Source organism: Rhyacophila brunnea, unplaced genomic scaffold (assembly GCF_057557595.1).
Source record: "Rhyacophila brunnea isolate RB1 unplaced genomic scaffold, BYU_Rbru_1.0 scaffold_12, whole genome shotgun sequence".
NCBI classification, from domain to species: Eukaryota; Metazoa; Arthropoda; class Insecta; order Trichoptera; family Rhyacophilidae; genus Rhyacophila; species Rhyacophila brunnea.
The window spans coordinates 36516811-36537444 of NW_028232774.1; the positions used below are offsets into that span (position 1 = coordinate 36516811).

Sequence of the window (20634 nt, forward strand, 5' to 3'; positions counted from 1 at the left end):
GACATGTCAAAATGACATTTCAGTATTATTTCTACCAAGTACAAATTTTTTTGATCGTTTAAGCTAGTCGAGTCAAGTTTATATGATTCAACAGAACATTTAAAAACGTTGTATATAAAAAGTTCTTTTTATCTTGTAATTATTTATTACTTATTGGTTTAAAATTTAAATCATTCAGTGTACCTAGCTTAAAAGCTTAAAGCATATAGGGTGACGCTGCATTCATAAAAACGACGCGGATTGGCTCGCGAAAAAATCTCGGAAAGTGGATCAGCGGCTTATCTAGTTGGCGAATGAACTTCATTGTTAAAAATAAGACAACGCATTTATTATTGTGATCTTTCGCAACTCGTGATTGCGCCAAAAATAATCACATCACGGGATAAGTCCGCTTATTGTGTCCATAAATAATATTGTATAAATCCAGCTTATATTCTCAAAGCCGTGACATCAACGGACGACATATCAAACGATCAACGAATCTGAAAATAAATGCAACTGATAAAAGTGACGTCAACATGTCTGGTAAGGCAGCGTCACCCTATATGCTTTAAGCTTTTAAGCTAGGTACACTGAATGATTTAAATTTTAAACCAATAAGTAATAAATAATTACAAGATAAAAAGAACTTTTGATATACAACGTTTTTAAATTTTCTGTTCAATTATTATGCTCAATATGCTCAAACTTGTACTTGATATGAAACAAACAAACAAATATAGAATACTGAAATGTCATTTTGATTTCCAAAGTAACGTAATTATAGGCTATCCATATGGACTGAAACCGTATGCGGTTTAGAACTGTGTGCTATACTAAGCTTATTCTTTTCATTGAAATATATTTTCACAAACTATATTAAAAGCATCTGATCGTATCCGTTTATATACCATACACTTACACTTACAAATTTAGTGAAAATATATTTTCATGAACAAAAATCATAAATTTAATATGGCACACGGATTTAAACCGCATACGGTTTTAGTCCATAGATGGCCTCTTAGTATTCCAATAATTTTGTTGCTAGGACCACCCACTTAGCAACCAATAATAGTGGAATGGATTACGGATTTCTTCCGAAATAACTTTTCATACAAAACAGAATTAACTGAAAATGAATTCAATTCTACTTAAAGATGGCTAAAAGTATTAAAAAAATGCATTGACATCGTGTTCTGATATATTCTAAAAGTTTCAAATGTCTAGCTAGTCGGGAAGTTAGCTAAATATCGATTGCAAGATTTGTACTGGATAAACCACCACCGGACAAATAAGAATACGAGCTAATAAAAACGTTGTAAAAAAGAATTTTATCGATTTTTACATTGTCGATGTGTAGCTTTGCTCGGTATGGGTAAATTTCTCCGTGGAGTGGTCGCGCAAAAACAGTAACAGAATCCCAAGTTCAAAAATTTACGTCATAATAAAACTTTTTTTTAGACCATGTCCGATCCTAATAGGATCATATGGGCGTCCACAGAGTGGAGATTTGTATTAACGGATTTTTTGTTTTTACGAGAAATGGATGTTAGCCACTTGCTCAACCTATTAGATCCATACTCTGACTCAATCACGAATTTAAAAACAATATGTTTATTTGCCAGATCCAGGATTCGAACCACCTTACACGCTTAAGCCACGCGGCCATAAAACAATACCATCCACTAATAATGAATTACAGCATCCAAGGTGAGCTGGTGGATAGAGAGAGCGTCGGCACAAAAGTGCATGTTATTAATTTCAAGGTGTGTTTGATCCGGTACAATGATAAATTAGATTGCTATTGGATTAATAACAACCTAAGTAAAAATAACAGTTAATATAACCTCCATTCTGTGGAGATCCATTCCAGTTAGAATCGAACATTGTTGTTAAATTAACTTTAACTGGGTGATTTTTTGTTAAACTAGTATTTAGTTAGACTTTCAGCTGAGTTGATAATTATTGCTTGTCGCCGTAGATGTCAAGGGAGCCAAGCCACAAATTTGGCGAAAATGAGTAAAGTACACAAAAGCATTTTAAAATCACCAAAGATGCAATGGTCAATGGATTTAAGCTTCAAAACTCTTTTGACTACATTTTTTGTACATTTCAATATTCAGTGGTCAAGAGATATAACACACATAACTTCTAAGATACTATTTTTTTTAGTTATTTCTATAAAATAATGAAAAGATAACACCACAGAGTATATTCTAGGTCCAAAGTTTCAATTTAAAAGCTCGTTGCAGAGAGTGTTCAGTTTCAGATAAAATCTGAATTTTCAATAGGTATGCCATCTGTGAACTATGTACAATTTAAAACTATTCGAGTTAAACTATGTTAAAACCAGTACGAAAATTGGTTATTTTAGTGGTAGGTGTGTAATCGTTTCGGTTGAAAAAGCAAAAACTTCCGGAAAATAAACAAATTGGATTTAAAAAGATGATGAAAGCGAGCCACTTGAATGATTTACGAGTAGTGAGTGATCTGTAATAAATCGTTCCAAACATAAATTAAATACTTCGAAAATAATAACAATATTAACCGATAGATCATAAATTTCACTTCTTTTATTTCGCAATATCGACAATTACACCAAATGTATTGTGTTTAGTAAAAATATAAAGATATTTCGTACGTGTAAACAAATATAATCACTATTTTTAATAATCCATTTCTTTTTTTCAACGAATAATTCACAAGATTTTGAGAATGTAACATTCCATATATTGAACATACATAGCTTGAAAACACCTCAGATAATATATACCCACTATAAAAAATCATATTTGAGAAATTACGATCCTCGACTGGATTTTAACCCGTATAACCACTGGCATCGTGCCAACTGTGCATTAACCAATTATGCTACGGGACTCCTATCTAATTGCGACAATATAAACGAGTAGGTCATACATGACATAATCAAAATTTATTTAATTGACCACATACAAAATGAATAAGCCTTAATTCGTTCAGGTTTAAATTTACCTATTATTCTGGGTTCTTAAACTAAGTTTTTGATACCTATACAAATGGTCATAGTTCTGCAAATATATTAATAAAGTATTCGAATAAGATATAATTGACCGACATAGGAGATCGTGTATACTTACCTAATATCCGTTAAATAATCTTTGAGACTTTCACGGTTGTTTTTTTTATCGTAATAGATTCTTGGGTTTCTACTACGTGTACTTCTTCCTTCGACGTTTTAGGCTCGTTGTAGAGGCCATTATCGAGATATATTATGTGTTATGATGAAGTGATGTGTAGTTGTATGAATGGAAACGTCGCTCTAAGAATGCCAAAACGAATCCGATTAGCTAAGAGCAAACGTTGCTCAGAGTAATGTGTCACTCGTTACGACCAAAGATACCGGATCGAATATTAGATTTTGCTGACAGCGCCGGAAGCCATGACGTTTTTAACCGTAACCCATCATCCTCATTCATATTTTCAGGGTTTCTATGGATTTCGATGGCCTCCTTTACCAATCGTGAGAAACATCCCTTATTCCGACCCAGTATCTCGGTTTCGAAGTCAAATTGTATGTCCTGTATCCATGGCCCCCACAAAGGGGGGCTGACAGGGCTCTAGCCTGGGGGCCCGGACTCAGGAGGGGCCTGGCGTGGCGAATCGACCAGATAAGTGAGATAAACACACATCACAAATTTGCTCTAACAGTACAAAAAATTCGCTATTTTCCTTCAATAATGTTATTATTTAAAAGTATGTGCTTGTACGATACAATTCTTAATTCTGTATCGATACTCGACAACTCTATAATTGCAATGGATGTATTATATAAAAAAAAACACTAAATATACACTATAATTTTACCACGTACACCATTTGAAAAATGCTACTGTAGAGCATCACAGTGCCTTTATCCTTAGCGATAGGTAGGGGGGCTTACAAATATCCTAGCCTGTATCCATCGAGAGCTCGGCAATTACTGACATCGTGTAGTGTTTAAGTCGGTATGCTCTATCGTGTTCACTCACACTCTTCTTTACCGTTCGAGAAGTTTGGCCTATTTTTCGGACATCAGGGCAAAGAAGGAAGAAGTACACGCGGTGGAAATCCAGGATCCAAGAAGAATTTGAGATTAAAAATGAAATGATAATGGCATTCTAAAGTTTGGCTAGAGACGTCATTGCATAAATACATCAATATGCCGTAATCGGGCGTTCTAAAATATTTTATAGTAGTACTGTTAGTACAACAACATCTTTTTGGCTACGTCTTAAAACTGTGAAATAACATGCTCCGCCCATTTTTAACCGCACTTCTATTATAAACTAACAAGCTACTCCCATTTAGTAGAAAACAGCGCCTAGAAGTGTAGCCAAGAAGATGTTGTCGTACAATAGTATTAGTACTTTTGAATAAAATTCACAAATTCTGTAGTACGTACTAATTAGCGCTTTGTCTGAAGCCAAAGCGCCGTTTGCTGAAAGACGTACAACAGAATGGCTTATCGTAAGCTAAAAATACAACATCGAATCATATTATGAAAAAAAAATGCACAGACACGATAAAGAATGTTCAATACCTACACACATGATCAAAAAGGTTACAGTTGAGCAAAAACGATTCAACGAATATTACCATTCACAGGGGAAACAAGGATGTAAAGAATCTCAACGCTAGTGCCCTCCATGCGCATCTATTCTCTACACAAGACTGCTATCGGCATCTATCGAGGGTTGTTTGTATCGAATAAGTTAGCCGTTTGAACTATCAAAACTATCTATCTCATTCGAAAATTTATCACAGCCAAGAGAGGTGCTGTTAAAACATAGCACTTATTGTAACAATTTTAACGGCACCTCTCTTGGCTGTGCTAAATTTTAGAGCGAGATAGACAGTTTTGTCTGTTTAGATGGCTAACTTATTGTAACAATTATAATACTTCGATACAAACATATGATAAAATACCCCCGTTAACCGCCGATAGCGGCCGATAGCAGTCTTGTGTATAGAATAGATGCGCTGATACGAAAAAGAGCGGTTTTTTTACATTTCGAAAAGGCATGAAACCGCCATTAATCTAGGTAAGTACTTAATACAATCCAGTAATATATTTTACAGTGAGATGGATAGATACTAATTACCGAATTATATTGAAAACATTGATAGGTACGCCATTTTTAAATAAAAATTGAGAAAAAAGTTGAATATTCTGAACTTTTTATCCCACTGATACTTTCTGGTAGCGAAATAGTATTAAATACGATAAATGAAGCACAACATTAATAAAATTCTCATTACGGAAATGAAGAATTTTAATTTAATTAAAGACATTTTTACTTTTTTTTGTTTTTGGTTTTGCATTCTCATCCTTTTTTGGAATTTTCGGAAACAAATTTGATGATCTTCATTTATTGAATAATATTTTTTGTGCAATTTTATTTGAGCGAATATTATTAATAATATTACACAATTTATTTTAAAGAAATCTCTAAAGTGCATGAAATGACCACTTAACTGAATCGCCTTCTATATTATATTAATTCCAGTCGTTGTGACATTCTAAACTGTGATTTAATATACCATTAACTCAATAGAGTCAACTCACAAATTAAGATAGTTAAAGATAATCTCTTTTAAAGCTATTCTTAAATGACTTCCTTATGTAAATATCTGGAATGTTCTATAACTGCAAATCATAAATGTCTATCTTTAGCTGGTAACCGCGACTTAATAGTGAACGACCAAGAGTATCTATTTCAATGCTCCAACTATTTCTGACTACATGACACTTCATTTGAATACACATTTTGATAACCTAATGTATTTTTACAATTCTAATTGAAATCATTATTCATAAAATATGGAGAGAGAATGTAGGTAATACTTTCTTCACTATATCAGCATTCATATCATAAAGTGGATGCCCGCCACGTTACCTACTGTGGGAGTGTATAATTAATTACTTATTGATATTTTAAGAGTGAATTTTAGTTATTTTTTCATCCCCTTTTGGAGGCGGGGTCCATTGGTACGGAGAGCAAATAAGGGGGCGGCTGCGTTGCAGTGCGAACATTTATTACAAGGGGATACTGTCGTTGGGGATTGATTATTAATTGGTTATTAATTAATATAATATGCAGGTTTTTTTATAAATTTATTATTAAATTATAAAATAATAACTAATTATTCAGTTAAAAAAACACTGATTTCTCATATCAAGATGTATTCCGCTAATTAGATACTTCAGTTATGGACCCCACATCCTGAACCGCTAGAATCTTTGGCGGCCCCTTACCTATCGCTAATGTTAAAGGCAGTGCGACACACCACATTAACATTTTTAGTATTATTAACGATTTTTTCTATTTTTAATACATCTACTTTATATACTTGCGATACACACAATAATCATAAACTACATCGTTCAATTGGAGTTCAATTATATAATTTAAAATTTGAATGGTCATGGCTTATAATACCGCTACTTTACTATTAAAGCAGACTTGTGATCTTACTTATCTGACCAACCCGCCACGCCTCCCCCCAGAGTCCGGGCCACCAGGCTAGAGCCCTGTCAGTTGACTTAAGTACTTATGCAAGTGAAACTCAATTTAATTAATAACATTTTTTAATCACTTTCATTCTAAATGTGTCTGGATAAACAAGAAAACCAAAATAGATCTAGGAAAAGTTGCCATATAAAATTATTTATTATTTACTTTAAATAAGAAACCTTAGCTATAAGAGTGTTGCCAAATCCCGATGATTACTAAATCATCTGCAGGTATTGGATAATATTGTGTTTAAATTCAATTAGTACCTACGTATACCTAATTTAATGTTTGAAACTTTCCTTTAGGCATTCTTAGAGCGACGTTTGCATTCATGCAACTACACAACACTTTATCATAACACATACCTTTTGATAATGGCCTCTGAAACGTCAAGGAAAGAAGGAAGAAGTACACGCGTTGAAAACTCAAGAATCTATTACGATATACCCAATTTCTTTCTTCCCTCAACAAATTTGACTATTAATATTAATAAAGTGATCAATACTAATTATTATGTACCTATCTATAGAGGCTATGGATACCGATGCTATCTTATCGTAACAATAATAATGGAAGAAAATTTCCAGAGTTTCTTCCAATGCTTGATTGTGTCAAGCGCATCTATCGATTTAGCGAACTGACGACAAAAAATACCTAATTGAAAATAAAATAATCGTGACCAATCAGAACTAACTGTGGCCAAGAATCACACGTGAATCAGTGTTAAAGAATTCGACTTCAATTTTAAACCTGGTTTATATTTGAAACACTAGTAATTGAAACCGGATTAAGTCTGTGGAAATAGAGTGTGTCCACTTTGTCTTGTGAATGTGCACTTGAGAATGTATTGCAATGATCGTAATTATTGTTTAAGCTATCATATAACTATATTTATCTATCTATTGGTATATATTGTTATGGTAATAACGTTAGGCACCTTTCAAATGTGTGCTAAGAGTATCCGAGTAAGTATGCGTGATTACTTATTTTGATTTATCTATTGTGCTCAAGCATCGATCAGAACAATCCTTCTAGTACGCTGTAAAACGCCGGATTTTTGAAGTAGATACCAAGTCGCAATGGCCGATCGGTCTAAGGTTGGGTCGGACCGATTTGAAAAGCGCTTCACTTCCAACTGGCATGATGGGTTCACGCCAGTGTTGCCATCTTTTCAAAGTGGAATTATAGTACAGAGCCTCCAAAATTATAGTATTTGGGGGAAAAATATAGTACGCGTTGTCATCTGTTGAAAATGTATAGGTTTTTTGTTACTCAGAAAAAAATAACGAAAAATATGAAAAACTCAAAGACATTTTTTTCAATTTCTTTTCCCAAGTTCTCTAAATCTTCTTATATTGCGAAATTATAGTACTTTGCACCAATTTATTGAACGGAAATCTCGAAATATTAGTACTTTTTACATATTTTTTCCGATACTCAAAATAATAGTATTTTGGGTGTACTATATCTGTTTTATCGTACATAGTACGCGGACCTAAATTATAGTATAAATATTATAATTATAGTACGGTTGGCAACAATGGTACATACCCAGAAGGTTACATGTAAATTGTACGTAAAACATTTCACCGTGGCACAGTTCGCCGTGCGCTTTCTATCGGAAAGAGATGACCATATTGTACTATTTATTGGCCATACATTCTTCAATTTTATTAGATTCAATATGAACATAAATTCAATTTTCATAGCTGATTTTGGCAACATTCTTGAATTCAAGAATGAAAACCTAACCAAACCTAACAAATATTCCAGTACATCGGTTATTTTCAAAATTTGTTTGCTGCTGGCTTCCTGTAAACTGTAAAGTATAAACTGACAATAACCGTGTTTTATTTAGACATGCATTTTATGTCAGTACTATACTACCCAGAGAGATTAGACAGTCTTTAATATAGAGCCATATATTTCCGATACAACATTTCACGGTGAAGTGTGATACGGCGAACTGCATACGTACAAGTTTCCGGACACGCACCCAGAAGTTGTGGTCGGCATACTATAATTTGCTAATTGCTGGATATGACATATTAAGCAGGAGATTCTATTGGGCCAAGTTGGTAGATATTGGAGGCAAAACTATCGCCTCCGGTTAAAAACGTGTCTAGCAATTATAGCTGAACAGCTTATCCTTGAAATTGCGTAGATGACGATTTCTTCATTTTTTTTGTGGTTTGACATATACGTTTATGTGGCTGAGAGCCGGCTCGCACATCACCCCTGCACTCAAGTTGGTCTAACCATCTGTTTAGAGGTTTATCCCATCGGACCGTCCGACCCGGTTACGACGAAAGTTAAGTACAGTGTGAAAAGCTCTTTAACTACTCAGTTCGGCAGCTTCTATTTTATTTGCTCTTCTTACACAGGATTTAAAAAAAAGTCTACAAAATACCTAGGGTTGATTGCATATCAAGTCTTGAGATATTCCTAAACCTAACAACTACGTTTCTCGTCATCTATGTATTGCCTTGGATTGGATTGTTGGGTAGATTGTATGTTTGGTTTCATTACAACGGTTAAAAGGTTTAGTATTCTCGAGAAGTTATAGGTATACCACATAGTTTATTCATTGGACGGTGAAACTGATTTTTCTAAAGTAAACAAATACATATTTAATTAAATTACATATTATAGTTATGTAATTTGTCTAGACGTCGTTGGCAATATTCCATGTAGTGACAAGAAAGAGGCGTGTTGAGGCCTTGAGCTCTGACAGAAGATTGAATATGGATTATGATACAATATCTAAAGTGTCATTTGATGTGACTTTAATCACATCAGTCCTGTATTGTTTATCAAGTTTCGAAGGTCATTGACAATGTCATGTAAAAAATAAGGATGTAGGTAGATAATATGTCAAATACAGGGAACACAGAATTAATGGGAACTGAAATAACTAACCTAACCTAACGGGTGTGGAGTAAAAGTCAACCTATCTCGAGTGTGAAAAAATATGGGATAAACTTAAACACGTTTCAAGAATACGTCATTCTAAGTTTGTCATTCATTCTGATAACTGCTCTTGGTTTATGCATTGACGCTCAATCATTTGTATGTGTATTTGAAGGTTGCAACACACACTATTGCACGTATTATAATGTGTTTTATCTTCATAGTACACTCACACATTCAAACCCCTGCTTTAAAATATAGTTTATTGGGGTATAGCCTATTTTTGTATATTTGTTTCTATATTTGTTATGTATTATAACGTTTTTCTTAGCTCGTATTCTTATTTGTCCTGTACAAATCTTGCAATCGATTTTTAACTAACTTCCCGACTAGCTAGACATTTGAAACTTTTAGAATATATCAGAACATGATGCCAATGTATTTTTTTAATACTTTTAGCCATATATAAGTAGAATTGAATTCATTTTCAATTAATTCTGTTTTGTATGAAAAGTTCTTTCGACACCATTATTGGTTGCTAGGGGTCTGGGGTCCTAGCAACTAAATTATTAATATATACGTGCGTTACTATGGAAATCAATATGACATGTCAAAATGACATTTCAGTATTATTTCTATCAAGTATAAATTTTTTTGATCGTTTAAGCTAGTCAAGTCAAGTTATATGATTCAACGGAAAATTTAAAAACATTGTAAGTATATAAAAAGTTCTTTTTATCTTGTAATTATTATTTATTAAGCTGTTCTGTAACATCTTATTATTTTATTAATATATTAAATGTTACAAAATGACGAATAAACTTCTTACCTGAATAAAGTTTACCTATTCTATTAGTTGTAAAACACTAAATTCTTGTTCGATTTTTGTTATTGTAAAAACGATGTTAATTTATAATTATAATGACATTTTTTTTGAAATGCTAGTTTATAGATTTTATTTTATTTTTATATCTAGCATTTTAATTTGCCATTTAACTAGTTTTCTTATCCTATCTGGCATATATGTGTGAATGAACATAATAATATCGATAGTTCAAAATCCAACCCGCGATCGACGCGTTATATACCTAGGTTTTCATTATTTAAACGAATCGCACAACGAATACAACAAAAAAATAATATTGGTTTTTTAGCATGGAATTTTTAATAGTATTTATTATTATAAGGCAACTAGATCCTTATACATATTATGTAATATTAAAATTTCTAAAATAAATGCATAGGTAAATTACCCATGTCTCTTATTTTGTTTGATAACATGATACTATCGAAGCTAATAAAAAATCAAGGCTACTTGACGATTTCCCAGAATTTTATGCACGATTTTCCCTCGTTGCCAAAAAAATGTTTTGTGTCTACAATACAAACACATGGCCTCTACCTCTGCGTTATTATGGCATATCGAAATAGATATTATAATTATGTATGTTTGGCAACACCGGCATAAAAATATTGAATTTTCATCTTCAATAAATAAACCTACCTATAAATTACTGGATTGGGATTTTGTTTTGTATTGTATATTTTTTTATAATCAACAACAAAAAAACTCTTCATAACGAATACGTCGTCAATCACCACCTCAATATAACATTATACAAGTTTACTTCGAGTCTAATTTCAAATTTTGTAAGACGTTCATATACGACTAACTTAGAAACGGTTTTTTTTTTTAATAAACTATTTCTTTTATTCAACGAATAATTCACAAGACTTAAGAATGTAACATTCTATATATATTGAACATACATAATTTTAAAACATCTTATGCATATAAGAGAAGAACTAAAATTTTTTTTTTTAAATTTACTCGACGGGATTTGAACCTGTAACCGCAGGATTCGCGCCAGTGTGCTTTTCCAATAAAAGTCATCGTAATTAAGCTATATACCCGAAACGTTTTTATGTTAAGTGTTGTTTAATATTTTTTTTCTAATATTTAATAGTTTTATTGTATTTTATATTTACTTAAAAAACATAAATACTTCTAAAAATAAAAATACTTATGTATAACTTGAAATCTTATTAGAATATAGATGGCAAGTTTATTTGACAGATTAGCAGGTATAGTTTAGGTACATTGGTACACACAGACAATATTACACGATATAAGATAGACCGAGGCAGAGTGACAGTAATTTCTACACGATTGAGACGGTTTAGCCTTCAACGCGACGATACGGAGTGAGCTTTATTCCATCGTGATAGCCTTTTTATCACGATGGAAAATGCTTACACTGAGTATCTCAGGCCTTGATGAAAAAATACATTGTTAATATGATAAACGTTAATAAATGTTGCTGAGGTAAAAAAGTGCTTACTAAATAGTATTTCGGTTGTTGAAAAATGTATGCAAGGAAAATGCACGTACTAAATAATATTAATTTTAAAATTCAATTTATTTATTTTTAAATAAGTATTTTGGATATTACAAATTATAAGTTTTAAGACGTTCACAACATGACCTAAAACATTATTATAAAGAATAAAGAAAAACAAACGTAATTAAAGGATAAAAATGAAAATATAAAAAGAGAACATAATATAAACATACAAGAGCAGTGGAAATACAAATATACGCATATATAAGTTCAAAAAAGTACAACGAGTTTGCTTAGGACACCCTATTTTAAGAATTTATAAAATAGCGTCCACCTAAATCCACCTCACGCAAGTGGAATATATCAACACCAGAAGCAATTTGGTTGAACATAATTATCGCCCTCCTAATTAGAATTACCAGTCTCAGGTTGGTTCTGTACCTTGGGAGAATAAAAAACTGATGCTCTCTATTTCTAAGATAGTTATCAGGGACACACCGGTCAACACTGTCCAGAATGTTCTCATTTATACCTCGTATACGTCGAAAACAATATGTAGCTAAAAAACGATCTCTTCTAAATTGCAGACTGCAGTATGTAAGCATACCTAATGCGTCAATTACATTGAGCTACTTTACGAGCCGCTTGTTGGCGAATTTACAATATGCCTGTAAAGTCGCCCAGTGTCATCGTCATACAAGCTAACAAGCAGATTGTAAACAATCTACCGAGAAAATTTGAAAGCCGGTCAACTTTACACGCTACACGCCGGCGTGTGGGCCTACTGCGTCTGCGCAGTAGAGCGTAGTAGCAACCTCCCGGTAAAAACTCGAACTACGTTCTATCAAAATAGCCGCTGGCTTGTGGCTTCTCAGCGAATGGAAAGTTTTGTATGTCATTATCACAATCGCAGTAGCTGAATCGCCCGCTTTTAAATTCGCCAACAAATAGCTCGTAAAGTAGCTCAATGTAATTGACGCATTAGAGAAAGTCAGTTGGATAAAGCCACGGATAGTATTCATACAACCTCAAGTAAAGGAGTCTCAAGAATTTCTTCTGAACCCTCTCCACCAAAAGGCCATACTACAACGAGAATGAGTCGTATGTAATGGATTCTGCTGACAGTACTTGGTTCTCATGGAACCATCGACCAGCTTAATATATTATCTAATATTATAGGTATATGAGTCTAAATTATCCGAGCACCAAAATATTACAATGTTGTTGTTGTGAAAAGGATACATTAAATTTGCGTTGAACCAGAATACTTTCGCCAACAGAGAATGAGTGTGTCGGTTTTAATTTGGTGTAAAACTCGGCGATAAAAATGTACGAACTTGACACAGCTCCAAGTAATAAATAAAACGAAATCGTAAGCATTTTGCAAAATGTCAGCTGAGTTTGTTAAAATGTTTAATTTTCAGTTGTATTAATGCATCGACAGTGTTTTCTGAGCATTGGAAATCATTTTTCGGAAAACTGAAACAGCGTAACATTAATATTATAACAACAACAATGACGCGAAAAACTATTTTAACACAAATTGAATCACATTTTTTTAAAAAGAAAACCCGTTTTTATACCTGAAGTTCATAGCTAAATAATTACAAGATAAAAAGAACTAGCATAGAAATTAACATAGAAATAACAATAGAATCTAGAATTTCAAAAAAAATATAATTGTAAATAAACATCGTTTTTACAAGAACAAAAATCCAACAAGAATTTAGTGTTTTACAACTAATAGAATAAGTAAACTTTATTCAGGTAAGAAGTTTATTCGTCATTTTGTAACATTTAGTATATTAATAAAATCATAAGATGTTACAGAACAGCTTAATAAATAATAATTATAAGATAAAAAGAACTTTTTATACACGTTTTTGAATTTTCTGTTCAATTATTATGCTCAATATGCTCAAACTTCTACTTGATATGAAGTAAATAAAAAACAAACAAACAAACAAACAAATATACAATACCCACTGAAATGTCATTTTGATTTCCACAGTAACGCACGTATATATTAATAATTTAGTTGCTAGGATAATAAACCAATAATAGTGGATTGGATTACGGATTTCTTCCGAAATAACTTTTCATACAAAACAGAATTAACCGAAAATGAATTCAATTCTACTTAAAGATGGCTAAAAGTATTAAAAGAATGCATTGGCATCGTGTTCTGATATATTCTAAAAGTTTCAAATGTCTAGCTAGTCGGGAAGTTAGTTGAAAATCGATTGCAAGATTTGTACTGGATAAACAACCACCGGACAAATAATAATACGAGCTAATAAAAACGTTGTGATTAAGTGGAATAGGTTATAATTAATTAATATTACGAGTATTATGTATATATTTTGACGTCTTGGCAGTTAAGACTATCAAAGTAAAAAAATATTTTAACGCCACAATTTTTTTAATGCCATGAACTATCATTATTTTGATGAAAAATCACGTAATACCGTAAATGATAGAACTAAATAAATAATCAAAACGTAAATTTATTCAGCCACGTCAAAACTTATCGTGTTGATGCTACTGGTAGTGGCCCATAACTGAACCATGATCTTGAGATAAATTGGAAAGTATCTAGTTCCTGAAATACGTGGCGAAGGGTGTCTCACGCGTTTTGTCACAAAATATGCTCGAACTTTTGATATGGAAGACTATCGGGGGATGAACGTAGTGTTTTTCTTACCCCCGATGTTAAGTTTAAAGTTCAGAAGGTTTTTTGATGGCTGTGTGATATGGTATGTTTGGGCATGATAAATAATACACGGAGTTGGTATTTTCTTGGTTTTATTTTAAAATAATAATGTTTGGCTAAACACGGCACTAAGAAATGACTGTTACATTAATTTTAGTTTGAGTTGAAAGGTTTACATTAATTTTGGATTTAGATATAGTGAGAGACACGGAAGCGTCGGCATAAAGCCCACCAAAAAAGCGCTTGGTGCGCTCACTACTGAGTAGGCCCCCTCCCACCCGCGCATTACCCTTCACCTATGTAATAAGGGGCCCAAGAAGCACAAAATAATTATTATTATCAGCGTCATTCATAACAAAGCAATAAAAATATTATATTATTTCTCGGGGCTTGTAATTAATATTCACGATGACATCATTCTACCAGAGAAATATTGGACACGCAGCAAACTAAACAATGGGTTCATTGTTATTAAATAATGGCTTCTCGCCCGTCTATCGACGACGCTGCGAGGAGCGTGATTTTGCTTGCCGTGTTCAATGAATGGACTACGTTGTATTTTCGTTAATTCGTATCGCTGAGAAGCCAAACAACGATGATTCATGGGTCAGATGGGCACAATGCGTCGTCAAATCCAGTGTGCGCTGGCGTATTTGATTACGTTGTATTTTCGATGATTTACGCGCCACTTGTGAAATTTTGCGCGAGAACCCGACTTGCTGCGTTAAGTGGGTTTTACGCCTTAGGTCTATACATTACCATAGACAATAACATGTCGGTTGTAGGGTTATATACAAAACCTCTACAAGACGTAGTGGATAGCGCAAGGAAAGCACGTATTTAAATAGTTTAATATTTTGCAGTTATTATAAAGTATTTCAAATAAATTCATATTGTTTGAGATGGTAGCTAGGTAGTGTCAAAATGCACAATAAAAAGCACATGTCAGTCATACGTATTCATTTGTTCCCGAGCCAAGCCGGCCACGATTCTGGCGATCCGTTAATGATGCTTCAATTTTAAATCGTCAATTGCTCCACACGCCAGCGGGCGAGCAATAAGATAAACTAGAAGTGCACAGCAATGAAGCACTTTCGTCGAGGATCAGCGCGATTTCGAGAATTGGCCGAGAATAGAGTTCCCGCGAATTGCAGCACGGACAAAAAGACCGCGGACTTCAAATATGCCAGGACTGCATACATATATGACAGTTTGAGTCTTGTATTGAGTGTCAATACTGACAGTTAATTACATATTCAGTATACTGATCAATCACTGAAATAACAAAGTTATCGCAAATGAAATTGCATTTGAAATATTATTTCAAATTGAAATATCATATCCAGTTTGGATTTGTTAGTCCATTAATACTCTCTGTAGCGTTTTCTAAATTGTTGTATTTTAATTAAAATTGAAATATCATATCCAGTTTGGATTTGTTAGTCCATTAATACTCTCTGAAGCGTTTTCCAAATTGAGCTACTATTGGCGATTTTGTATTTTATTTCAAATTGAAATATCATATCCAGTTTGGATTTGTTAGTCCATTAACACTCTCTTAAGCGTTTTCCAAATTGAGCTACTATTAGCGACCGGCTTTTGTATTTTAAATCAAAGTAGGGACTACTTTATTTACTAACCGACGTAACGTATCACTCCAACATTTTTGTATTACAAGTATGTACAAGTATTAAAAGTCATTAGTTAAAATTCATCGCAATTAATTATGACGCCTTTAGCATAGTGGTATATGTGCATGGACACGATACCCGAGAGATGCAGGTTCGATTCCTGTGGAGTATCTTAGTTTTTTCAAAAAGATGTTTTATATTGGTTATAATATATTTTCCTAAAAAAATAATTATGTAAGTATGTTCAATAAATATATTAATTTATTCTGTATATTCTATTGCATCTTTGATTATAAAATGGTTTTTTCTGTTTGAGTTTGGTTACATTACGCTTACGCTAGATATTTAGTTTAATTTTTTTCATGCGCATTATATTATGGTGATACGTAAAACAACATAAATTAACACTTGAAACAATAGGAGCATTCACGGCCTTATAGTAAAATGGGTATCAAATAATTTAATGTGTGCTTGGGTATGTGACATCAGTTTGACGATTATTGTAATGTTTGGTTAGCCATTCGCTGAAACCTCTAGGTTTAATAAAGTCAACAGCCTACAGACACCCCTCCACCCTATAATATGAGGCGTCTAATTCCAAAAAGCGATAAGTCCACATTTGGTCAAAATCGAGAAAAAAATACGCACGTATTCTTTATATAATTTTATATAATATTACTATTAAATATTATTATTATTTAATATAAATACACCAAAACGCACATAGCCCTACGAAAAAAAATATTTTAAGTCTCGATATTACAAAAAGCGCCAAGTCCGTGTTTCATATTATTTAAAGCTTGGTTGATTTCGCACGTGTTTAAGTCAACCAATAAGGGAACGTTTAATATTGAAAAGGGCGTCTCCCATGCTGTAGTATCTGATAAACTCATAACAGTGCCACGGAAATATGTGCCTTATGCGGAGTAAATTAAAAAGTGAGGTACAAATAGCGCTACGTCCAATTTTATTTTGCCTATATTTATTACATTTAAGAGTTTATTGGCTGAAATAAATTGCCATTTGGTTCTAATTTCGACATAGAATACAACGGAAAAAATAATCTCACGTTAAAACAAATAATTGAAGCTTGAAACATAAAAACGCTGTTTCCCGAAAATATTGAATTGTGGACTTGTCGCGGGTGTCAAACGTCAAAAAGTTATGGGTCTGCCCTGTAGGTATATGTAAATATTTCTCCATCGTAAGCTAATAATGATTGTTATTGATTTGCTCTGATGACAGAAATATAATGTGAATTCGTAACCAGGCACAGAACCTGTTGCCAGCGCGTTTCCAAGAATCGAAATGAATATTGTAATGTTTCGTAAAAATTTTAATCCCGTCACAATTTGTAATGTGCCAACGGACGCACAGTTTTCAGAGTCGCTTAATTTATAGGATCAGGTAAAAAACACGGTATTTATAATTGAAATTAATTTGTGTTATATTATTATTATAGTTCAGCAGAGAGATAAAGAATTATTTTTTAGTTATGCCGAATGTATCATTTTTGTTTATTTTATCGTCGAAAAACAGCTCAGTTGTCAGCTTAATTTATTATTTAATAATTTGAACCGTGGAATAACGAATTTCAATATCATAATATATAATAGAGCAATGCGATAATAATTGAATAACTAAACCTAAGCATACCCAATGGCAAGGCCCACACTAGACGGAAGTTCCGTCGCTGAAATTACATCGCGGTAAATCCGTTACTAAATATTGCAGCCACATTCAATATTCCGTGGCAGATTATCAGTCGACTGCCAAAGCTTATTTACTTGCGCACAAAACGCCGACTATCCGCCGAATGTGCCGCGTTGCATTAAGTAACGTACAATACAACGTCGCTGATCCGACGCTGACGGAAGATCGGTTCGCGGAGGACGGAGCAAACGCCGATGTTGAGCGGCCCGCTGACGGACAACCGATCTTCCGCGGAATGTGCCCGATGATGGCAAATTATTATGTAATAAAATGTATTGGCGTTCCGCGTAGTGTAGCGCTGGCCGATGGGTCAGATAGCCGACGAGATTTTTCTGATCATTTCTTCAGTTTTCACTTCATTCCGGTAAGCTGTCAAGATTCGACATAAATATTGTACACTAAACTTTGTCAGTCAGACATATTTGTTTTCATTGAACTAAGAATGCAATTTGTAAATGGTGCTAGTTAGTATTTAAAATTCAATTAAATCCTGCCTAAACCAAATCATAATAATTTAGGTATGGTATGGACGATCCGACAAAATATTGCACACTTTTTCAGTCATACTTTTTTTTTCGTTGAATTAAGAATACATATTATTACAGATGGTGTTAGTTAGTTTTTTTTTAATTCATTAAGCGCCTATCTATACCAAATCATAATCGATACAAAATATTCTTCTATCTATAAAATTTCTGAAATTAAGTATGGTTTAATGGCATCATTTTTGATATTTTATAGATACCTAAACGAATATTTTTTGACTACTATCTACTATGACTTTTGGATTAGGCAATTAGTTCAATGAAAACAAATACGTTTGACTGACAAAGTTTATTTGTGCCGGATCCAGCCTACTTCCATCCTTCGCCACTGAGCAGTATTCACCTTCACTTTCAGTGATTCACCTGTTCATTGAATCAAATTTAATTAGTAGTCTAAGTATGAATAGGTTTAAACATAGTAGATTTTTGCATATGTAACCTAGTTTTGATCAAGATAACAATAAGACAAATCCATTCTTTCTAATATGGGAGTCATATTATATGATGCGGATGAAGAAGTCGAGATGTGGTGGTTGCTCCGATGGATGGATGAGCAAGTTTTATTTGTAGCGTAAACAGTCGGTACAAGAGTATGTTACAATACTTATAATACTGTTCCGAGGTCCCAGCCTCGGTAGAATGAGATGTTGTGCGGAGCAATACAGAGACTGCAATACTAACAGACGGGGAACTTATATTCGAGTCTGCTATTTATTGACGTACTCACAATCAAAATAATATCTTGAAAAGAATATTTAGGAAATAATTATTATAATAAATTGAGTCAGCTAATCTATATGGAGTTTACGTCATTGGATATGGCTGACTATGTGAAAAAAAACGGATATTGCGGAAATTGCAGTAAGCTATTTACTGAGTTTGTCATAATTGAACACTACGGGAAATGGATGTTAAAAAATTTGTAATTGCGGTAATGTATTTAATATCGCCGATCAATATGATGACACGGATTGAGTTGTTAATCCCTATTCCCCATATATTATGTTTTTACTATGATCGTCTTAGTTAACGAACTGCCAATGAAGTATTAACGCTTTCGCTGCTGAATAGATAATGAGATTTTAATTGCCCCCTTTAAAATGCACGTTAATTACATCGATCGGCCGCCTGGTCATTACGCACCGTGTGCGTCTTCCGCGTCCAAAGTATTAAGAAAACGGTAGATTAAGTTCTTTAATAACTTTGCGATCAATATAAAATTAACTTTAATTATCAGACTACGCTAATATTATATTTAAAATAAATAAATAATAGGTTATGGTATTTTTCATTCAATCACTCTATTTAGCTATAGCTATGCAGAATTAAAGCACCTAAGTTAATAACTAACCTTTATCCTTTTCCGCATCTTTGGTAAGAAAGCCCGTCGTCAGAGCCTTCCTCTTCAGAAGGTATGCTCTTCTTTTGGGCTTGTGTGAAGAGGTAGATGTGTTTTCTGCATAAAAATAAATAAAACAACTTATGAAAATTCAATCCTGGAAAGACGCAATAAATAATCAACGACAAAAAATTTAATCGTGGCATATAATTAAATTATACTTAAAATAATTGAAGGGTTGAAAGTCTATACGGTCTAAGTGGCAAAAATGTGAAACTGAAATATAACAAAAAAAAAGAATAAAGCCATACATATATGAAAACTTACATTTTTATTTTTACAAAGTTACAGAACAACATCAGTATAATATGATAAGTTTACATAATTTTAAAGATAAAATAAACAAAGGAAGAATAAAATATTTAAACATGGACAATATTGAAACGTTCTATGTAGAGGGGTATGTAGGGGCACATAGACCCTGCCCATATTTCAATGTATTTGTGTGACAAAAATGGTAGAGTTAGGAACTTTGACCCTTCAGAATATCATTAGGCTCGGCTTATAGATTGTATTGAAGTAAAAAACTTGTTATGGATTTTTTTGGCGCTTAGACTCTATAGACTTTCAACTCTTCAATTTATGCAATCATCTACATATTTAAGAGTAATGTACTTAATAATTATTTATCTTGAGAATCTTCCTGGCCATTGATTCCTTGCAAATATTCTACATTTTTTTTTGAGATACCTTGGGATCCCTATCTTTGTGACGACAATTATTTGTCTTATCATTAAATTTGTTACCAACCCTCACTTGATTATTTTCTTTTTTTTGCGAGGAGACACACGATTCTGTCCCATAATAAGGTTATTTCACAATATACGGTTTTAACCGTACGGAAAAAAATCGAACGGTAAAAA

At 33.1% G+C, this 20634-nt stretch overlaps 1 protein-coding gene across 6 annotated transcripts in view; it reads right to left on the bottom strand.

The window, feature by feature from the left end:
- RhoGAP102A (Rho GTPase activating protein at 102A) overlaps positions 1-20634 on the bottom strand; it is a 97692-nt gene that overhangs the window by 43141 nt on the left and 33917 nt on the right. For all 6 annotated transcript variants that reach the window (XM_085961218.1, XM_085961216.1, XM_085961214.1 and 3 more), the window contains one exon: positions 19724-19828. In XM_085961218.1, coding sequence (XP_085817344.1) covers positions 19724-19828 — 105 coding nt within the window. The remainder of the gene's footprint in view (positions 1-19723; positions 19829-20634) is intronic.